Below are 15,030 nucleotides of genomic sequence, written 5' to 3'. Positions count from 1 at the left end.
GGAGGCACGCCCCGCTCTGGCTGTCGCGCGCTATGCTGCTGTGGCGGCGCTTGGCGGCCCTGAGGGGCGAACGAGCCCCCCGGCGGTTCCGAGCGGGGGGACCGGGACCGAGACCGGGACCGGGACCGAGACCGAGATCCGGATCAGGATCGGGTAAGGCCGCGGTCGGACAGAGCCCCTGTCTGGGAAGGAACAGCTCCCCCGCTCCTGCCGGCCCCTGACAGCAGCTTTCCCCCTCTTCTCCCCTCAGGACTAACCATCGATGGCGGCGGTGCTCCTCGGCCGCTTTACATGGATGTCCAGGCCACCACCCCGCTGGTAAGGGCCGTACCGAGCACGGGAAGCGGAGCAGGGCCCCCACACTCCCGGTTCTCTTGCCCGAGCGGTCGCGTGTGTCTCGAGCTGCCGTGGGGGACAGAGGCGGCGTTCGGCGCCACCTGTAGCGACACAGGCTGTTCCTGTCACCACAGGGCAGTGCGGGCATCCCCCGGTAGGGCTGTAGCTACGCCGGGGCAGCCCCCGTGCCGCAGGGCCGGAGCGTGGCCGAGCCGCGAAGTGGCTTCCACCGAGCCCTGCGGGAGTGGAGACAGTTGAGAGAAGCAGGAAGTGAATTCAGCCAAAATACTGATCTGACATTTTTCTTAACATTTTAAGACTTTGGTTTTTTTCTGCTCAGAAGAAAGGCCAGGTTGGATGGGGCTTGGAGCAACCGGACCTAGTGGAAAGTGTGTCCCTGCCCGTGGCAGGGGCGTGGAACAAGACAAGCTTTAAAGTCTTTTCCAGCCCATACTGGTCTGTGATTCTGTTTTCTCAAATGATGTTGTTCTTCTTTGACCTTCGGTGCAGATCAGGGTTATGTGCACAGAGCATAACTGCTGAATACTGTGTTACACGTAACATGTAATAGCCTCAAGTTTTTAAGGTCAGGTCTAAGCTAAAGCAAGACACTGCCACAGAAGTGCTGCTGATACTGTGGCAAGGGGGTCTGTCCAGAGAGAACAGATATAGTTTCCCTTTTCCTTTTCTAAGGCTGGGTGGTTTGTGTTCCACAGGATCCCAGAGTCCTGGACAGTATGCTCCCATACCTGACAGCCTACTATGGCAACCCCCACTCCAGGACCCACGCCTATGGCTGGGAGAGTGAGGCTGCCATGGAGAAAGCGAGGCGGGTGAGTTGTTGGTTGTTGTTTGTGTTGGTTTTCCTGCTGTTGAGGAAAATCAGGGTCAGAAGAACCTAACAAAAAAAGGAAGAAAAAAAACCCTGTTCTCTGTGGGCTGGATTTAGCAGCTTCCTCTTTGCTTAGCTGTACTTTAGTAGATTTATTGTAGGAAAAAATAGACTCATAGAATACTTCAAGTCGGAAGGGAACCACTAGCATCATGAAGTCCAACCCTGGCCCTGCACAGGATGCCCCAACAATCCCACCACCTGAGAGCATTCTCCAAACACTCTTTGAACTGTGGTAGGCTTCAGGCTGTAACCACTTCCCTGGCGAGCTTGTTCCAGTGCCTCACCACCCTCTGGGTAAAAACCTTTTTTCCTACTATCCTACCTACACGTCCTCGACACAGCTCTATCTGTTTCCTCAAGCCCTGTCATTGGTCACTGAGAGCAGAGAGCTGCCTCTCTGATGCCCCTCATGAGGAAGCTGCAGCCCCCAGTGAGGTCTGACTTCAGTTTCCTTTTCTTCAGACTGAAAGAACCAAGTGACCTCAGCTGTTTGTTTTACAGACTGTCCTCTAGGCCCTTAACCATTTCATGGCCCTCCTCTGGATGTTCTCTGATAACTTCATATCCTTATATAGATTTGCCCCAAAGTGCCCCCAGGACTTGAGGTGCAGCCTCCCCAGAGCAGAGCAGGACAGGACAGGACAGTTTCCCCCTTGCTCGATTGGCAATGCTGGGCCTGATGTCCCCTAGGACAGGCTGACCCTTGGGGCTGCCAGGGCACTGCTGGCTCCTGTTGCACTTGCCCTCAGCCCAAACTTCCAGGTCTCAGATTTCTGTGCTGCTGCTCTCCAGCCTCTTGTTCCCCAATCTGTCTGGGCTCCCAGGGTTCTCCAGTCCCAGGTGTAGAAGTCAGCACTTGCTCCAACAGTGATATTAGAGCAACTGAAATGGCAGAAACCAATACTGTAAGTAAAAGTGCCACAGTATTATTGGTTTCCTGGAGTCACAAGCACGTTGCTGCAGTCATTGGACTAACTCCATATCTTATCATTCTTCTAATCTTAGGGAAGGATGTTTTTCATTTTTTTTTAAGTAATATGTAGTGGGGTTTTGTCTACTTAAGCTTTTATCTGTGTTATAACAGGTTAATGCTTAATATCACTTCTAATGACTGTGGATTCCTTGTGTATTTTATAATTCAGATATTTAGACTATTTTTAGCATAACTTTGTTAGGTACCAGCTGTAATCCTTTGAAACTCAAGGGAGTATTCTTGAAAACATTTCACATGTATTTTGCTGTAGTGAATTTATTCTGTTTCCTTAACAAGTTAAATTTGTATTTCTTTTTAAACAGCAAGTTGCAGATTTAATAGGAGCTGATTCACGGGAAATTATATTTACCAGTGGTGCAACAGAGTCCAATAATATGGCAATTAAGGTAAAAAGTTTATACTGATTCTCATTTATTATGTTAAAATTTTGTATTTAGGAACTGTATGCATCTCTCAACAATTTAAACGTTAATAATATGTTGGAGTATAACATATTTGCATTTCTGGATTTACTTTTTGTGATACTCTCTTACATATGTGGAGGAAATACATGGATGAATGTTTTGATGCCTGGGACATGATTTTGAGGGCAATGTAAAATATTTGATGTTTGTCTCGCATGCACTAAATACATTCCTTCTGCTTATGTAATTAAAATTTTATTGTGAAATATAGTGGACATGCAGATTAGAAACCTTTTTCTTATGAAGACTAGGTTTTGTATGTAGTATGTGGTTGTTCAGACTTCTCAGTGTTTATGACTCCATTGCAAAAGTTTTCAAAAAAATGCTTTGGTTAATGGCTTCTACAGCTTAACAGCAATAAAGATTTTCACAGAGTTTTTGAGAAGTAAGATGCATTGAAAAGCAGGTGCTGATGGAGGTATGTAGTGTGGATTATCTGTCAGTACCTTTTAGATTCATGACTTGGGTCAAACAGGAAAGATCCAAATGAACTCTATCTAAGTAGTAATTTCTTATTTCCGATCATACTGTGTAATGCCTGCTTTCTTCAGTGGCCAATTTCTTTTTCATGGACTGTGCCTGACAGGGTGTTGCAAGGTTCTATAAATCCAGAAAAAAGCATATCATTACTACGCAAACAGAGCACAAGTGTGTGTTGGATTCTTGTCGTTCCCTGGAAACAGAAGGTTTTCACATTACATATCTACCTGTTAAAAAAAATGGACTCATAGATCTGAAGGTAAGTTGTTACTGACAGAAAGAAATTTAAAAAAAGAAGAGGTTTTTGCTTCAAATTGATGCTCAAAACCTTGTGTCCTCTAAAAGGATAATAAATATCACAAAGTAGTATGAAAATCATAGCTAAATCTGTCAGACCTGGAAAAGGATTTTCTGTTCTAACATCGTACACTTTTTCTCAACCAGAACATCCACCTTCTGTCCCACCCTTCAGCTGCTACTGTGCAGGTGGAGCTGTTGAGTACCCTATAAGGAGCCCAGTACTTGAGGCACTGTTTCAGTGATTACAGTACTTCCTATGGCTGTCCATGAGCCAGCCCTTCTGTGTGTACTGGCTGCAGCCCTAAAATGTAGAAGTTGTATGTTTTTAGTTCATCGTTGACGTCCTTTAGCACAGGGCAGCAACAGTTTTATTCCCAGTCCCTCACCTGCCATGGAGAGCAGTGGTTTGTGATGGGACCAAGGGATCAGCCTGTGGGCACAGTAATGAGTGGTGTTTTCTGAGCATGTTGCTGCAGATGTGATGTGACTGTTTAAAGAGCAGTTCCTTTACAGCCAGCCTCACCTTGGCTGGAAGAGGCTTAAGCTGTACTGTGGGTGGTTAATTCATTAAAGAAAATAGTTCAGAGACATATATGGGATATAGCAAAGCCTGTTGAGATTTGATTTAATCAAGTGGGGTGCCAGGTGCATTGAAGGGTTAGGACATGCAGAGACACAGTTGATTCACTCCTCTTCCAACAGGCATTCGATGTTCATGTGGGTTAGTGTTCTCCCCAGAGCTGTTTGTCAGAACCCTAGGTGTTTGTTGCAAATGAGGGACTGGTGGTTGAGTTGCTGGTAAATTGAAGATGTGCACAGGAATCCTGCTTCTCTGTTAGTCACAACTTTTGTCCTTCTGAATCTTTCGCCAGGAGCTGGAGGCTGCATTCCAGCCCGATACAAGTTTGGTTTCTGTAATGACTGTAAATAATGAAATAGGAGTAAAGCAGCCTATTCATGATATTGGTAAGTACACTGTGGCTTCTAGATGCCAACTAAGGTTGCTTCTGCTTCATTTTAGATAATGTTTTCATCTCCAAATTGTACTGATGCAAAAGATTAGGTGTAATATAGCTAAGGAAAAAATAATAACATATTTTAAAATAAAAATGTACTATAAATAAATAATACTACTGTCCCAAATAAAAATTGATTTCAAAGGGAAATGGGAATGAAATGCACTGCCTTTATGGTGAGCATTGCAGCAATCATTGCTCTGGATGGATCAGCTGCAATTCATTGGATTGTACGATGGATTAAAAAATTGTACAGAATAACTGGCCAAAATTGAACTTATATACTATAATGATTTATTGAGTGCTTGTAGTGTTTAAGAGAAGAATTGTGCAGGATTTGGAGTGGGAGAGGATAGTGAGCACCACACTTGGACAATCCTTCCCCCAGTATTGCCGTATAGAGTCATGAACAATTGCTTTGTAGGCCAAAAGCCCACTGAAGAGCTATGCTTCTGGAACAGGAGGCAGGGAGAGGGTGAGCCAGGCTCTGAGCTGGCAGGTGGAGTGACAGGGACCTCAGAGCAGATGAAGGGGGACCCTGGAGAACCACGGTTGTTGGAGCAAGCAGGGTGAGCATGTGCCTCCCTGATGATCCTCCAGATCCCTGGATCCCAGGTGATTTGTTGATAGTTTACTGTGACAGTAGCAAAACATATACAGATACCCTTTCTGACCTAGTTTCACCCGAGCTGGCAACCAAGCACCTTGCAGCCACTCAGTCACTCCCTTACCAGCAGGACTGGGGAGACAATTGGAATGGTAAAAGCTAGAAAATGCAGGGATTGAGATAAAGACAGTTTAATCTGGAAAGCAAAAACCATGCACACAAGCAAAGAAAAACAAAGAATTCCATACTGCTTTCCATGGACAGGCAGGTGTTCATCCACCTCCAGGAGAGCAGGGCCCCATCGTAGTGGTGACTTGGGAAGACAAACACAATCACTCCAAACGTCTCCCCCTTCCACCTTCTTCCTCCCAGTTTTCTGTACTGAAAGTGTATGGCATATGTCATACGGTCTGAAATGTCTCTTTGGTAAGTTTGGGTCACCTGTCCTGGGTGTGTCTCCTCCCAGCCTCTCACATACTCACAGCCCCCTTGCCAGTATGGCCATATGAGGGGCAGAAGAGGCCTTGGGTCTGTGCAAGCCCTGGTCAAGCAATATCAGAAACCTTTGTTATTACCCCTGTGTTCAGCACAAATCCAAAACACAGACCTATACTAGCCACTGTGGAGGAAGTTAGCTCTACCCCAGCCAAACCCAGCACACCTTCATATTCAAGATAGCCTTTCATAAGATGTTTGAGTTTTTGGACAATATTTGGACTGCTCTGGAGTACATATTCCGTAGGGTATTGTTTTCTTAGGCTGTGGCAGGCATCTCATGTATCTGGTTTTCTTCCTTAGCTGCTGCATTTATTTCTTTCTTCTTTAAGCTCAAAGCATTATTTTTGCCAAAGTTTTTCAAGGTTGGTTTTGTTTCTTTGTTGACAAGCATTTGAGCATCAGTGAGTTGCTTATAGCCCCAGGGATTCTTTTTTTCCTCCTGTGCTTATATTGTCAAGGTCCTTACTATGGTCCCATGTTTAAATGCCAGAGACAGCTGGTGCCAGCTGTAGTTCCCCTGGTATGTTCTAACACCTTGAACAGGTCCAACAGGCCAGGCCTGAGGCCTTGCAGAGGGAACCTGAAGCCCTGCTACTGTGTGATGTGTGGCCTGTGGCCTGACCTTGCTGGACCACAGCGGGGGTTACTTATCCTGTGAAGTGCCATGTTGAACCTCTTGTGCAGAGGAGAGGTCTCGGATGCAGCTGTGCAGATCCTGTGGAAGATGTATTGTGATTTTTTTAATGACACAAATAAATAATACTTATGTTTTCTGCCCATGAACAATACATTATTTCTTCATATATTTTAGCCTGGTGACCAGCTCAGCTGACTTCATGTGGTAGTAATAAGTGTGTGTGTGACAATTCTGAGAATATTTTTGAAGCTGAATGCTGGAAAACTTGGAAAATAGAGGGAATGACATAAAAATATATGGCAAATAGAAACTTGAAAGGAAGGCTGGCTTGTACTGCGCGTTGAAAAGCAAAAGAAGCAAGAAAAACCAATATTTTCCAACTGTGGAGTCATTTCTGTGTGGAGACTTTGATATTTCATGTAAACATTTGTTCTTAAGCTTGTTAGGTGTGGGTTTGGAAATAGTCTCAATTCTTAACAGTAGAAGAATTTCAACTTCTCAGCTGGAGAAATTCACTGTAGTCTTACCTGCCTAAACCTGTGCCAAGGCATCAAACTACAGTAGCCCCTGCACAGCTTTAGCCACTTCAGCCCCATTTCTGCCTTTGTCACCTCAGATAGCTCAATAACTTCCTCTTAGTTTAGATTCAGTCATGCTTTAGATCCAGTGCTGGAATCTTTGGGATCATAGCAATTAGTTAAGGTAATCTGGTTTTGGTTTGGTGTTTTTATTACAGGTGAGATCTGTCGTGCACGTAACGTTTTCTTCCACACGGATGCTGCACAAGCGATTGGTAAAATTCCTATGGACGTCAACAACATGAAAATTGACCTAATGAGCATCAGTGGCCATAAAATTTATGGGCCCAAAGGTACTCACTGAAGTGCTTTATAGGGAATTGTTGTTTCCATACCTACCTTAAGGTAACAACACAAGGTGTGAAGTCAAACCCATTTGTCACAGTGTCAGTTACTTGAGCTGTAGAAAGCTGTTCTGAATGGTGTTGGACAGACTGCAGAGTAGCTCAGGCACTGCTGCCAGCGTAGAGCTGCAGTAAGTAGATCGTCAATGCTAGATGGGTTGAGGTGGCTTCACTGAAAGAAGAAAGAGTGTTGTATGATGGTGGCAGCATAGCAGCAGTGGGTTTTTCAGGAGTCATCTGCTTGTGTGAAGCAGAACTAATGCTGAAATTATTGAAATGAAATCACTTGGTTATAGAGCAAAGTTTAGACCAGAGTGTGATTTGAAACAAGGAGACCAAAAGGTAACTGATAGATGATTTTTGATTGTTATCTACTTCCAGTGGCTCCATTCCAACAACTCCATTTGTGCATTTTCTTTGCAGAATGGGGTTTAATATCCAGCTATACATTTTCTGGTTGACTGACAACTACTAAAAATCCAGCTATTATTATTGTCAAGGTCTATTTGGCTTGTGACAGTGAGTGTTAGAGAGCCAGAAATCAGGTTTGCTGTATGCTATACATACAGCATTTTAACTTATAACATTATATTATATATAACGTTATATATATAATATTATAACTTTAGTTATCCTATTCAGAAACAAAAACCAAAATTCTTATTTTTCAACAAGGGTTTTTTTTTTCTGAGTTCTGCTGAGAGCTGAAGACATTATCTCTGGACAAGGACTAAGTTTTCAACTAGTAATTTTGGACAAGTGATAGACATAAATTTTCACCATTTGTTATGCTGAGAAGTTGCAACTGTCCTTCCTGTGGTGACAGTCACTTATTAAGTGTACCAGGGCACTCAAAGACATGAAAATTTGGTTTCAAGGTGAGGAGAGTAGAGCACTAAAGTGACTGACTAGCAAAACTGGCTTATCTAATCCACTCGCTGAAAATTGTTGCCACTAATGAGTCTTCCTAATGAGAAGAAAGGGAGAGGACTCCTGGGACTGGTGCTGGTCCAGTAATCGAGGGAAAGAATTTGGAAGTCAGTAAGAGAACACTGGTGAATGCCCATAAAAACTTTAGTGCAAAGGGCTGAACTTCAGCTGTGTACAGGAATTGTGGGAAGGAGGAGAAGCACTGAGTCCTTGGGTGACTGAAGCAGAGTGGAAGAAGCTGAGCTCCCATGGCTGAAGCTCTGCAAGCCTCAACATGGTTATTGGGGATAAACACCATTTCCTAGAAAATAATACTGAACTTGTTCACTTTATTTTTCTCCCGTTAAGTGTTCACGTGTGTGTTTGCTGTGGAAATAAGAAATGTTACCAAAGCTTGGAGTCCCTGTTCATAATTTCAGAACTCTGGGCATATGGTAAAACAGCTTTCCTTGCTTCCAAGGGGTTGGTGCTCTCTATGTTCGCCGTCGACCACGTGTCAGGCTAGAGCCCCTGCAGAGTGGGGGAGGCCAGGAGAGAGGACTACGGTCTGGGACTGTGCCCACACCTCTAGCAGTGGGACTGGGGGCAGCATGTGAAGTGGCACAGCAGGAGATGGAGGTATGTGCAGCAAGATACTTTTCCTGGGTTCCAGAAAATAGTGTAAAAGCACCATTTAAGTTATGGATTCCTTAGGTCTTTTTGCAGCCATGTAACTGAATTAAATTTGATTCTCATATTTTAGCATTAAGTGAATGTCTTGAGAATTCAAGGGATGTTTTTGGGTGATTGTAAGTTCTTTCTAAAGTTTCTTTTTTTTCTTGAGTTTCTTGAAGAGTCGTAGTTTTCTGCAACAAGGCTACAATTGACAGTTTTAATGAAATATGGATTTATGTGCTTGTATTTACTTCTCCATTATGCACATGTGTATTAGCAACATCTTTGAAATGACTCTCATGTTTATGTAATGTATATTGAAAAAATAAGACTTCCCAGTCTGTTATTATATGTATTGCACCTATTAAATATAATTTAAAGTTTACTGCAGCTTTGCAACTAAGAATTTATTTTCTTTTTTTTCCTAGCTTGGACAGTAAAGTTTACTTGCTAGGTCTGGTGTCTGAGCCTCTGTATGGTGCTACATTGGTTTGTGAGCACCAATGTCTTCCTTACAGCTGGAAAGTAAAAATACTAACAGTGATAATGGGATGCATAGGCCAGATACCTGCACCCAAGGATCAGGCTTCTTTCCAGGAGATAAGCAGAATTCCACCTTCTGAGCTGTGTGCTTATGGAAGTTGAGGCTAGGGAGCCTGCAGAGTCTGAATTCTGCACAAACCCCCAATCTGGATTCTCTTCTTTGCCTGGCAGAATTACGGCATTTTAAAACCAACTGGTGTTGGAGCTAGCCTGGTTTTCTTTTAACTTTTTCAAGTGGAAACAAGCATGAATTGCATGTGTGCATGTGGCCAGTCCTGTGTGCCAAAGCTGATCCTACACCTTTCTGCTTTCTTGGTATAAGTGACCTCATTTTTCAGTCTAGAGCAAGACACTGCACATGGGCATGTGTCTTGCCATGCAGGTTACTTATGGTAAAAGCTGAGTTCATAGTCATGTGCAAGTCCATGTCTTTCTGTGGTACAGTTAGAGAGCTCCTGGGAAATAAGAGGCACTTGTCGTAATAGGAGCCCTTTCTTGTGTGCAAAATGCATCATCTTCTGCACTGTGTAACTTGTCTTTAAACCCAAAGAACTCAATGCTGTTATGAAAGTCGGTTTGGCAGCTTGTGTAGGTAGATCTTTCTGAGTGGTTTGAAACATTTGTGAAGACTGAGCTAGCTACAAGCCAAGGGGTTATTCTCTTTTAAAACAGTGTCCAGAGCAGGCAAAGTTTAACAGTTTAAGTTTCAGCTATGTTCATTCCCTTGTCTGGCCAAACCCAGTTACTTAGTTCTGCTTGCAGCTGGTGACATGGAGCAGTTTGAGTGAGGTCTGACTGTAGACTGTTTATTATTTGTGTCTTTTCTGCTTTCTCTGTTAGTATGACCATAAGCGAATCTCACAATTGGCAGAACGATTGGTTACAAAAATAATGAGTGAAGTTCCTGATGTGGTGATGAATGGAGATCAAAAGCATCGCTATCCAGGTAACTCAAGCAAAATTCTGAGCCTGTTAGTACTGTCTGGCTCCTTGGTGTTAATGGCCATGGCTGAATAATGCACTTGAGCACATGATGCAAATCCTGCCTTGCAGGGGACAATTTGCCTGAGATTTCAGTTGATGGATTCTTTTTTCTATTTCATTTATGTGTATGTAGGATGCATCAATTTATCTTTTGCATATGTGGAAGGGGAGAGTCTTCTGATGGCTCTGAAAGATGTGGCTCTGTCTTCAGGAAGGTATGTGGAATGTATGGGAAGGATAGCAGTTGTATATTTTTGAGAGAAAATAGCATCTGCTAATGAAGGTAAAAGCTAAGTAGTAGTTTCCTCTGTGCCCTGTATTCACCTATTCAGTTAATGAGTCAGCCTGGCACTGATTACATTCTACAGTGGTGTTTAGGGACACATTTCAACTGAAGGTCAAATTTATTTATCCTGGAAGAAAAAAACAACAAACAAAACTAAACAAAAACCAACCAAAAAAATATCCTAACAGAAAGACCCCCACAAAACCACAAAATTAACCCAGAAATTCTTACCTACTAGCCTTGCAAACTGGTTATTTGAGTAACCTTAACTTCTACTGGTGACACTTTTATTCTAAAGGCCACCAAGATTTGAACAACTTCTGTCCTTCAGCAGATTTTTACTGCGATTAGTGAAGCTGGGCACATATCTGAATTAAATCAGCTCATAGTTCCTGTGTTAAATGCCAAACTGAGAAAGAAAATTGCATGTGCTTTTATCGAGCTCTCCTGACTACAGGAGTGATGAGGAATATTTCAGTTACCCAGACAAACCTGATGTTCAGGATGAAATGAATGGAGTGTAAAGATGCCCCTCCTCTCCTTCTCTCACCTTTGAGAACAAAGTGGTCAACATATCCTAATTAGAAACTAGTTGGCACTATGAGGAGGAAGAGCAAGTCTCCACATGACTGCCCCTGAAGCCAAACACTTCTGTAATGTGAAGATCTCTTTTGAGTCTCTACTTAGTGCACTGGGGAGCTTTTTACAGCTCTCCAATTGGCACTGCATGTTGCTACCTGTAAAAACGGAGTCACGGCCAACTGAGTCATGTAACCAGTTCTGTATACTGCTGCAAAGTGGAAGCTCTCTCTATTGACAACTGCAATCATCTCGCTCTGGATCCTTCTGTGCGCTGTTTTTGATGTATTTGTTCTGCTGCCAAACAGCAGCTTGTGAAGTCTTTTTTTTTTTTTTCCTTTTATGTTCTGAGTGTATTACTTTCTCCGGATAGTTTCTGTCTTTTTTTCACGGCCTCTACATCAGCTACCTCTTAATCTGCATTCCTGCTGCCTCTGTGTGGCATTGTGTTTATTCTTGTGTATTACCTGTATTCTCTCTCCTTTTCTTATACTCCTAATTTATTACTCTCATTTCTCAATAATGCCTGGTTCTTGTATTCTTTTTCTCTGCAGTAGCAGAAATATCACTTTACTTGCTTGTATTCACTTGTGGTTTCTAGGAGGCTGGGGAAGTAGATAGATGATGTTGTAAAGAGGTAAGTGACCTGTTCTTTGTTGGAGGAGATTAAGCAAATGTCTGACATTTCCCTGCCTACCCTTTCCCAGTGCTTGCACATCAGCTTCTCTGGAGCCTTCCTATGTTTTGCGGGCAATCGGAACAGATGAAGACTTGGCTCACTCATCTATAAGGTGTGTGGTGTGGTCTGCCCTTATGCTTCCAAATATTTTTCTTTCCTGATAAAAATAAATGGTAGATTTGTTCCACCCTCTTCATGTACTTGTTATTCAGTTCCTTAAGATTTTCTTTTTCTTTAGGTTTGGCATCGGTCGTTTCACTACAGAAGAAGAAGTGGATTATACAGTGCAGAAGTGCATACAGCACGTGAAGAGGCTGAGGGAAATGAGGTGAGATATTGTCTCATTGAACACAAAGACTTCTTAGGTGTGGTAATCATGGGAAGAATTGGATTTATTTACTTGCAAGTAATTGTTTGCTTCAAGAATCTGCTGGGGTTTCTCTATATCAGCAACTTTGTCCCCCAGGTGGGTAGGAGCCTGATTCTAACATTAGTGACAAATTTCTAAGGAAACAAACGTGACACCAAACCTTTTCTATTCTGAGAAAGAATATGAGTAGGGCAGGCACATAGGGCAGTACCTAGGAGATTTTAAGCCAGAGATGGTATTACTGAGTTAATGTATTGATAAATTGTTTTATTCTGATGAAACTGAAAGACTGGTGACTAATCTGGACAGTAAAAATGCTAGGGCTCAGTCTCAGAGACACCAGTGCTTTATGCTGAAAGTAGGAGCAGGAAATGAGGTGGAGCATCTGCCCTCTCATCCCTTGTATTTTTGGTTGAGAACATAGTTGAGGGCTGATCACCTGAAGCTCACTGACCTCCAGAAGGGCAAGACAGGCAGATAGATATCTCCTAATTCCTTGTGTCATTGAAAAAATCTGTTTAATTATTGTTGATGATGTCCTGTGCATTTTAGCTAGCCCTCAGTTTTCTCCTTTTCTTTACAGCCCTCTCTGGGAAATGGTGCAGGATGGAATTGACCTCAAAAGCATTAAATGGACTCAGCACTGAGAAAACATTGCTATCCATGGACTAGATATGGATTAAAACACATTTTTCTGCACAGTCTTGAGCAAATTATGCAGCACTTCTGTTTTCTGACACTTGCAGTTTGACTGGAGAACTACCTTTACAGACCACAAGCTCTAAGAAGCCAAAAATAAAACTAGTTTTTAACATGGAGAAGGGCAGGCTGATCCAACATATACTGTGCTTCTATTGACACACAGAAATTTATGCTAAAATGTAATTTATTCAGAAATTAATTTTCTAATGAGAAAATTAAATCAGTGTGTTACTCCTAGGCCAGTGAATTCTGGCAAGAGGTTGCTTCTTGGTGTGATTCATCCCAAGTCACTGTCGTGTTTGCACCACAGACCTGTTGCAAATTTGTTCTGTTTGAGGTAGGTATCCTGCAACATCAGCTGGGTTTTGTCTCTCAAATGCCTTGTACTGCAAGAAATTCTCAGATAGGAGGACCCTTGGATCTCTAGAGGAAAGTGATGCCTCAGTGTGGCTATGTGCCTTCACAGATAAGTTTTATGTATAGTTAAGAACAATTTTTCCTGAAATTTAGTATTTTTGGCCTATTTTCCTTGGTTTCTTTGTGTGTGCATCTTTTGTGTGTGTGTGTGCATTAATTCAAAAGGTTCTTCTGTGTTCCAGAGTTTATGATACAATCATGATGCACTTTGCTGTCCCCCCCATAGGTTTTCTTCCATGCAATTTTTTCTTAGTGAGGTTAAAAAACTTGAATGACTGGGGGAGGGGATAGGCAGAATATGTCAGCTTTGGTGGCAGGCAGCACCAGTTTGGTGGGAGCATGAGTGGTAGAGGTGGTGGGGAGAGCAGATACAGTGCAATGTCTTAAGGCAGTCTTGGGTTTTGGGTTTTTTTTCCCTCCCCTTGTCATGAGATCTTTGCTGTTACTTGGTTTGCCTATGGGCCCTTGTTTTCTGTCGCTGCAAGGAGTCTGCCCAGCTCAGCCAGTGTATTTTGACAGGACATAAGAAAGATAAGAACACCTGGCACCGAAGTTTTCTTTGTCCCACAGACTGTACTGTCTGACTAGAGATTCACATGGGAATCCATTCCCTGCACATGCTGGGGGAAGTATCTGTTAAAGAGGGTTTGATGAGATAAGAAACCCAACCCTGTGTATGGCAAAGTGCCTTTTTTTCAGTGCATAAACAAAGAGCTCTCAAATTAGTTGTGTTGATTGATGGATGCTGTGTGAGCTGCTGAATTTGGTATACCCCATAGACAACATGTTCACCTTCAGTATTGGATGGAATTTACCTCGAGGATCAACCGTGTTGTGTAAAACCTGAAGCTGAATCTCACAAGATGGACTGTGTTATAGAAGCTTGTGCATTTTTTGTAACTAAGGACAGATTTATCTGTTTGTAATGCAAATCTAATCCTTGTTCGTTCTATTCAAAATTATGAGCTTTAGCAGTTTTAATATTGTAGTGCTGGCACCTTATATTTCATCACAATATTTTTTAAAATACCATATGCATAAATACATTTTAGAGGTGTTGTATGTACTCTTTTTCATCCTTGGGCCCCACATATTTTCTGGATTAAGCATGTGATAACATGCTTTCCTAGCATGTTTTAGAAATATATGTTTATGAATTGTTCTTTGTGTTTTGAGAGTGATAAAAAATTGCACATAAGAATTAAACTTGGCTACTGTCAGTCTTTTTGGATCCGCCTTTTTGGGTGAACCATGCAGGACAATCAATAAGTTGCTGTATTGCAGGTTTCATTAGGCAACAGAAAAGGGTAAGCTTTTCTGTGAACATTGTAAGAAGTTTGCTATCATCGAGTTGACACTTGACTTTTGAAGAGTCATTCTTCACAAACTCAATGCCTGTTCTGAGCTAATTTTTTTTAAACTCAACTTAAATTGTGGTTATTTTGACAAAAGGGAACCTCAAATCTTGAAGATTCTGACCACTTCTTATTTGATAAGATTTAAAATAAAAATTCTGCATGTAACGGTTAGGGAAACTCATTCATACTAGTAACAAATGTTTATTTGAAATGTTTATGGGACAAGATGAGGAAAAATGTATAGTGGAGATACTTCCCTCATGACAGAAAGAAGTAATGCTAAGGATGAACATCTAGCTGTACCTCACTGAATGCAGATAAAGCCTTTGGGGAATGGGAACTTCAGTCTGTCCCACTCTTACCAGCTGGATGCCAATAA

At 42.3% G+C, this 15,030-nt stretch overlaps 1 protein-coding gene across 1 annotated transcript; it reads left to right on the top strand.

Annotated features, from left to right (window-relative positions):
• The first annotated feature begins 1 nt into the window (after position 1).
• On the top strand, positions 2 to 14,499 carry NFS1 (NFS1 cysteine desulfurase). The gene is made up of 13 exons (XM_063172038.1): positions 2 to 153; positions 251 to 318; positions 1,053 to 1,169; positions 2,528 to 2,611; positions 3,276 to 3,428; positions 4,342 to 4,435; positions 6,964 to 7,098; positions 8,540 to 8,697; positions 10,117 to 10,222; positions 10,394 to 10,475; positions 11,833 to 11,916; positions 12,043 to 12,132; positions 12,758 to 14,499. The coding sequence occupies exons 1-13, from the start codon at positions 33 to 35 to the stop codon at positions 12,819 to 12,821; spliced, it is 1,356 nt and encodes a 451-aa protein (XP_063028108.1). The 5' UTR covers positions 2 to 32; the 3' UTR covers positions 12,822 to 14,499.
• The last annotated feature ends 531 nt before the right edge of the window (positions 14,500 to 15,030 follow it).

This window comes from Melospiza melodia, chromosome 19 (assembly GCF_035770615.1).
Source record: "Melospiza melodia melodia isolate bMelMel2 chromosome 19, bMelMel2.pri, whole genome shotgun sequence".
In the NCBI taxonomy this organism is placed as follows: domain Eukaryota; kingdom Metazoa; phylum Chordata; class Aves; order Passeriformes; family Passerellidae; genus Melospiza; species Melospiza melodia.
The sequence above is the reverse complement of the archived record's forward strand: the minus strand, read 5'-3'. Positions and strand labels throughout refer to the sequence as shown.

Bases quoted from the DNA above. Each gene is read 5' to 3' on its own strand.
- NFS1 (XM_063172038.1), top strand. From the start codon at position 33: ATGCTGCTGTGGCGGCGCTTGGCGGCCCTGAGGGGCGAACGAGCCCCC. The intron at 154-250 runs GTAAGGCCGCGG...TTCTCCCCTCAG, and splicing joins GAGATCCGGATCAGGATCGG to GACTAACCATCGATGGCGGC. The intron at 11,917-12,042 runs GTGTGTGGTGTG...CTTTTTCTTTAG, and splicing joins TTGGCTCACTCATCTATAAG to GTTTGGCATCGGTCGTTTCA.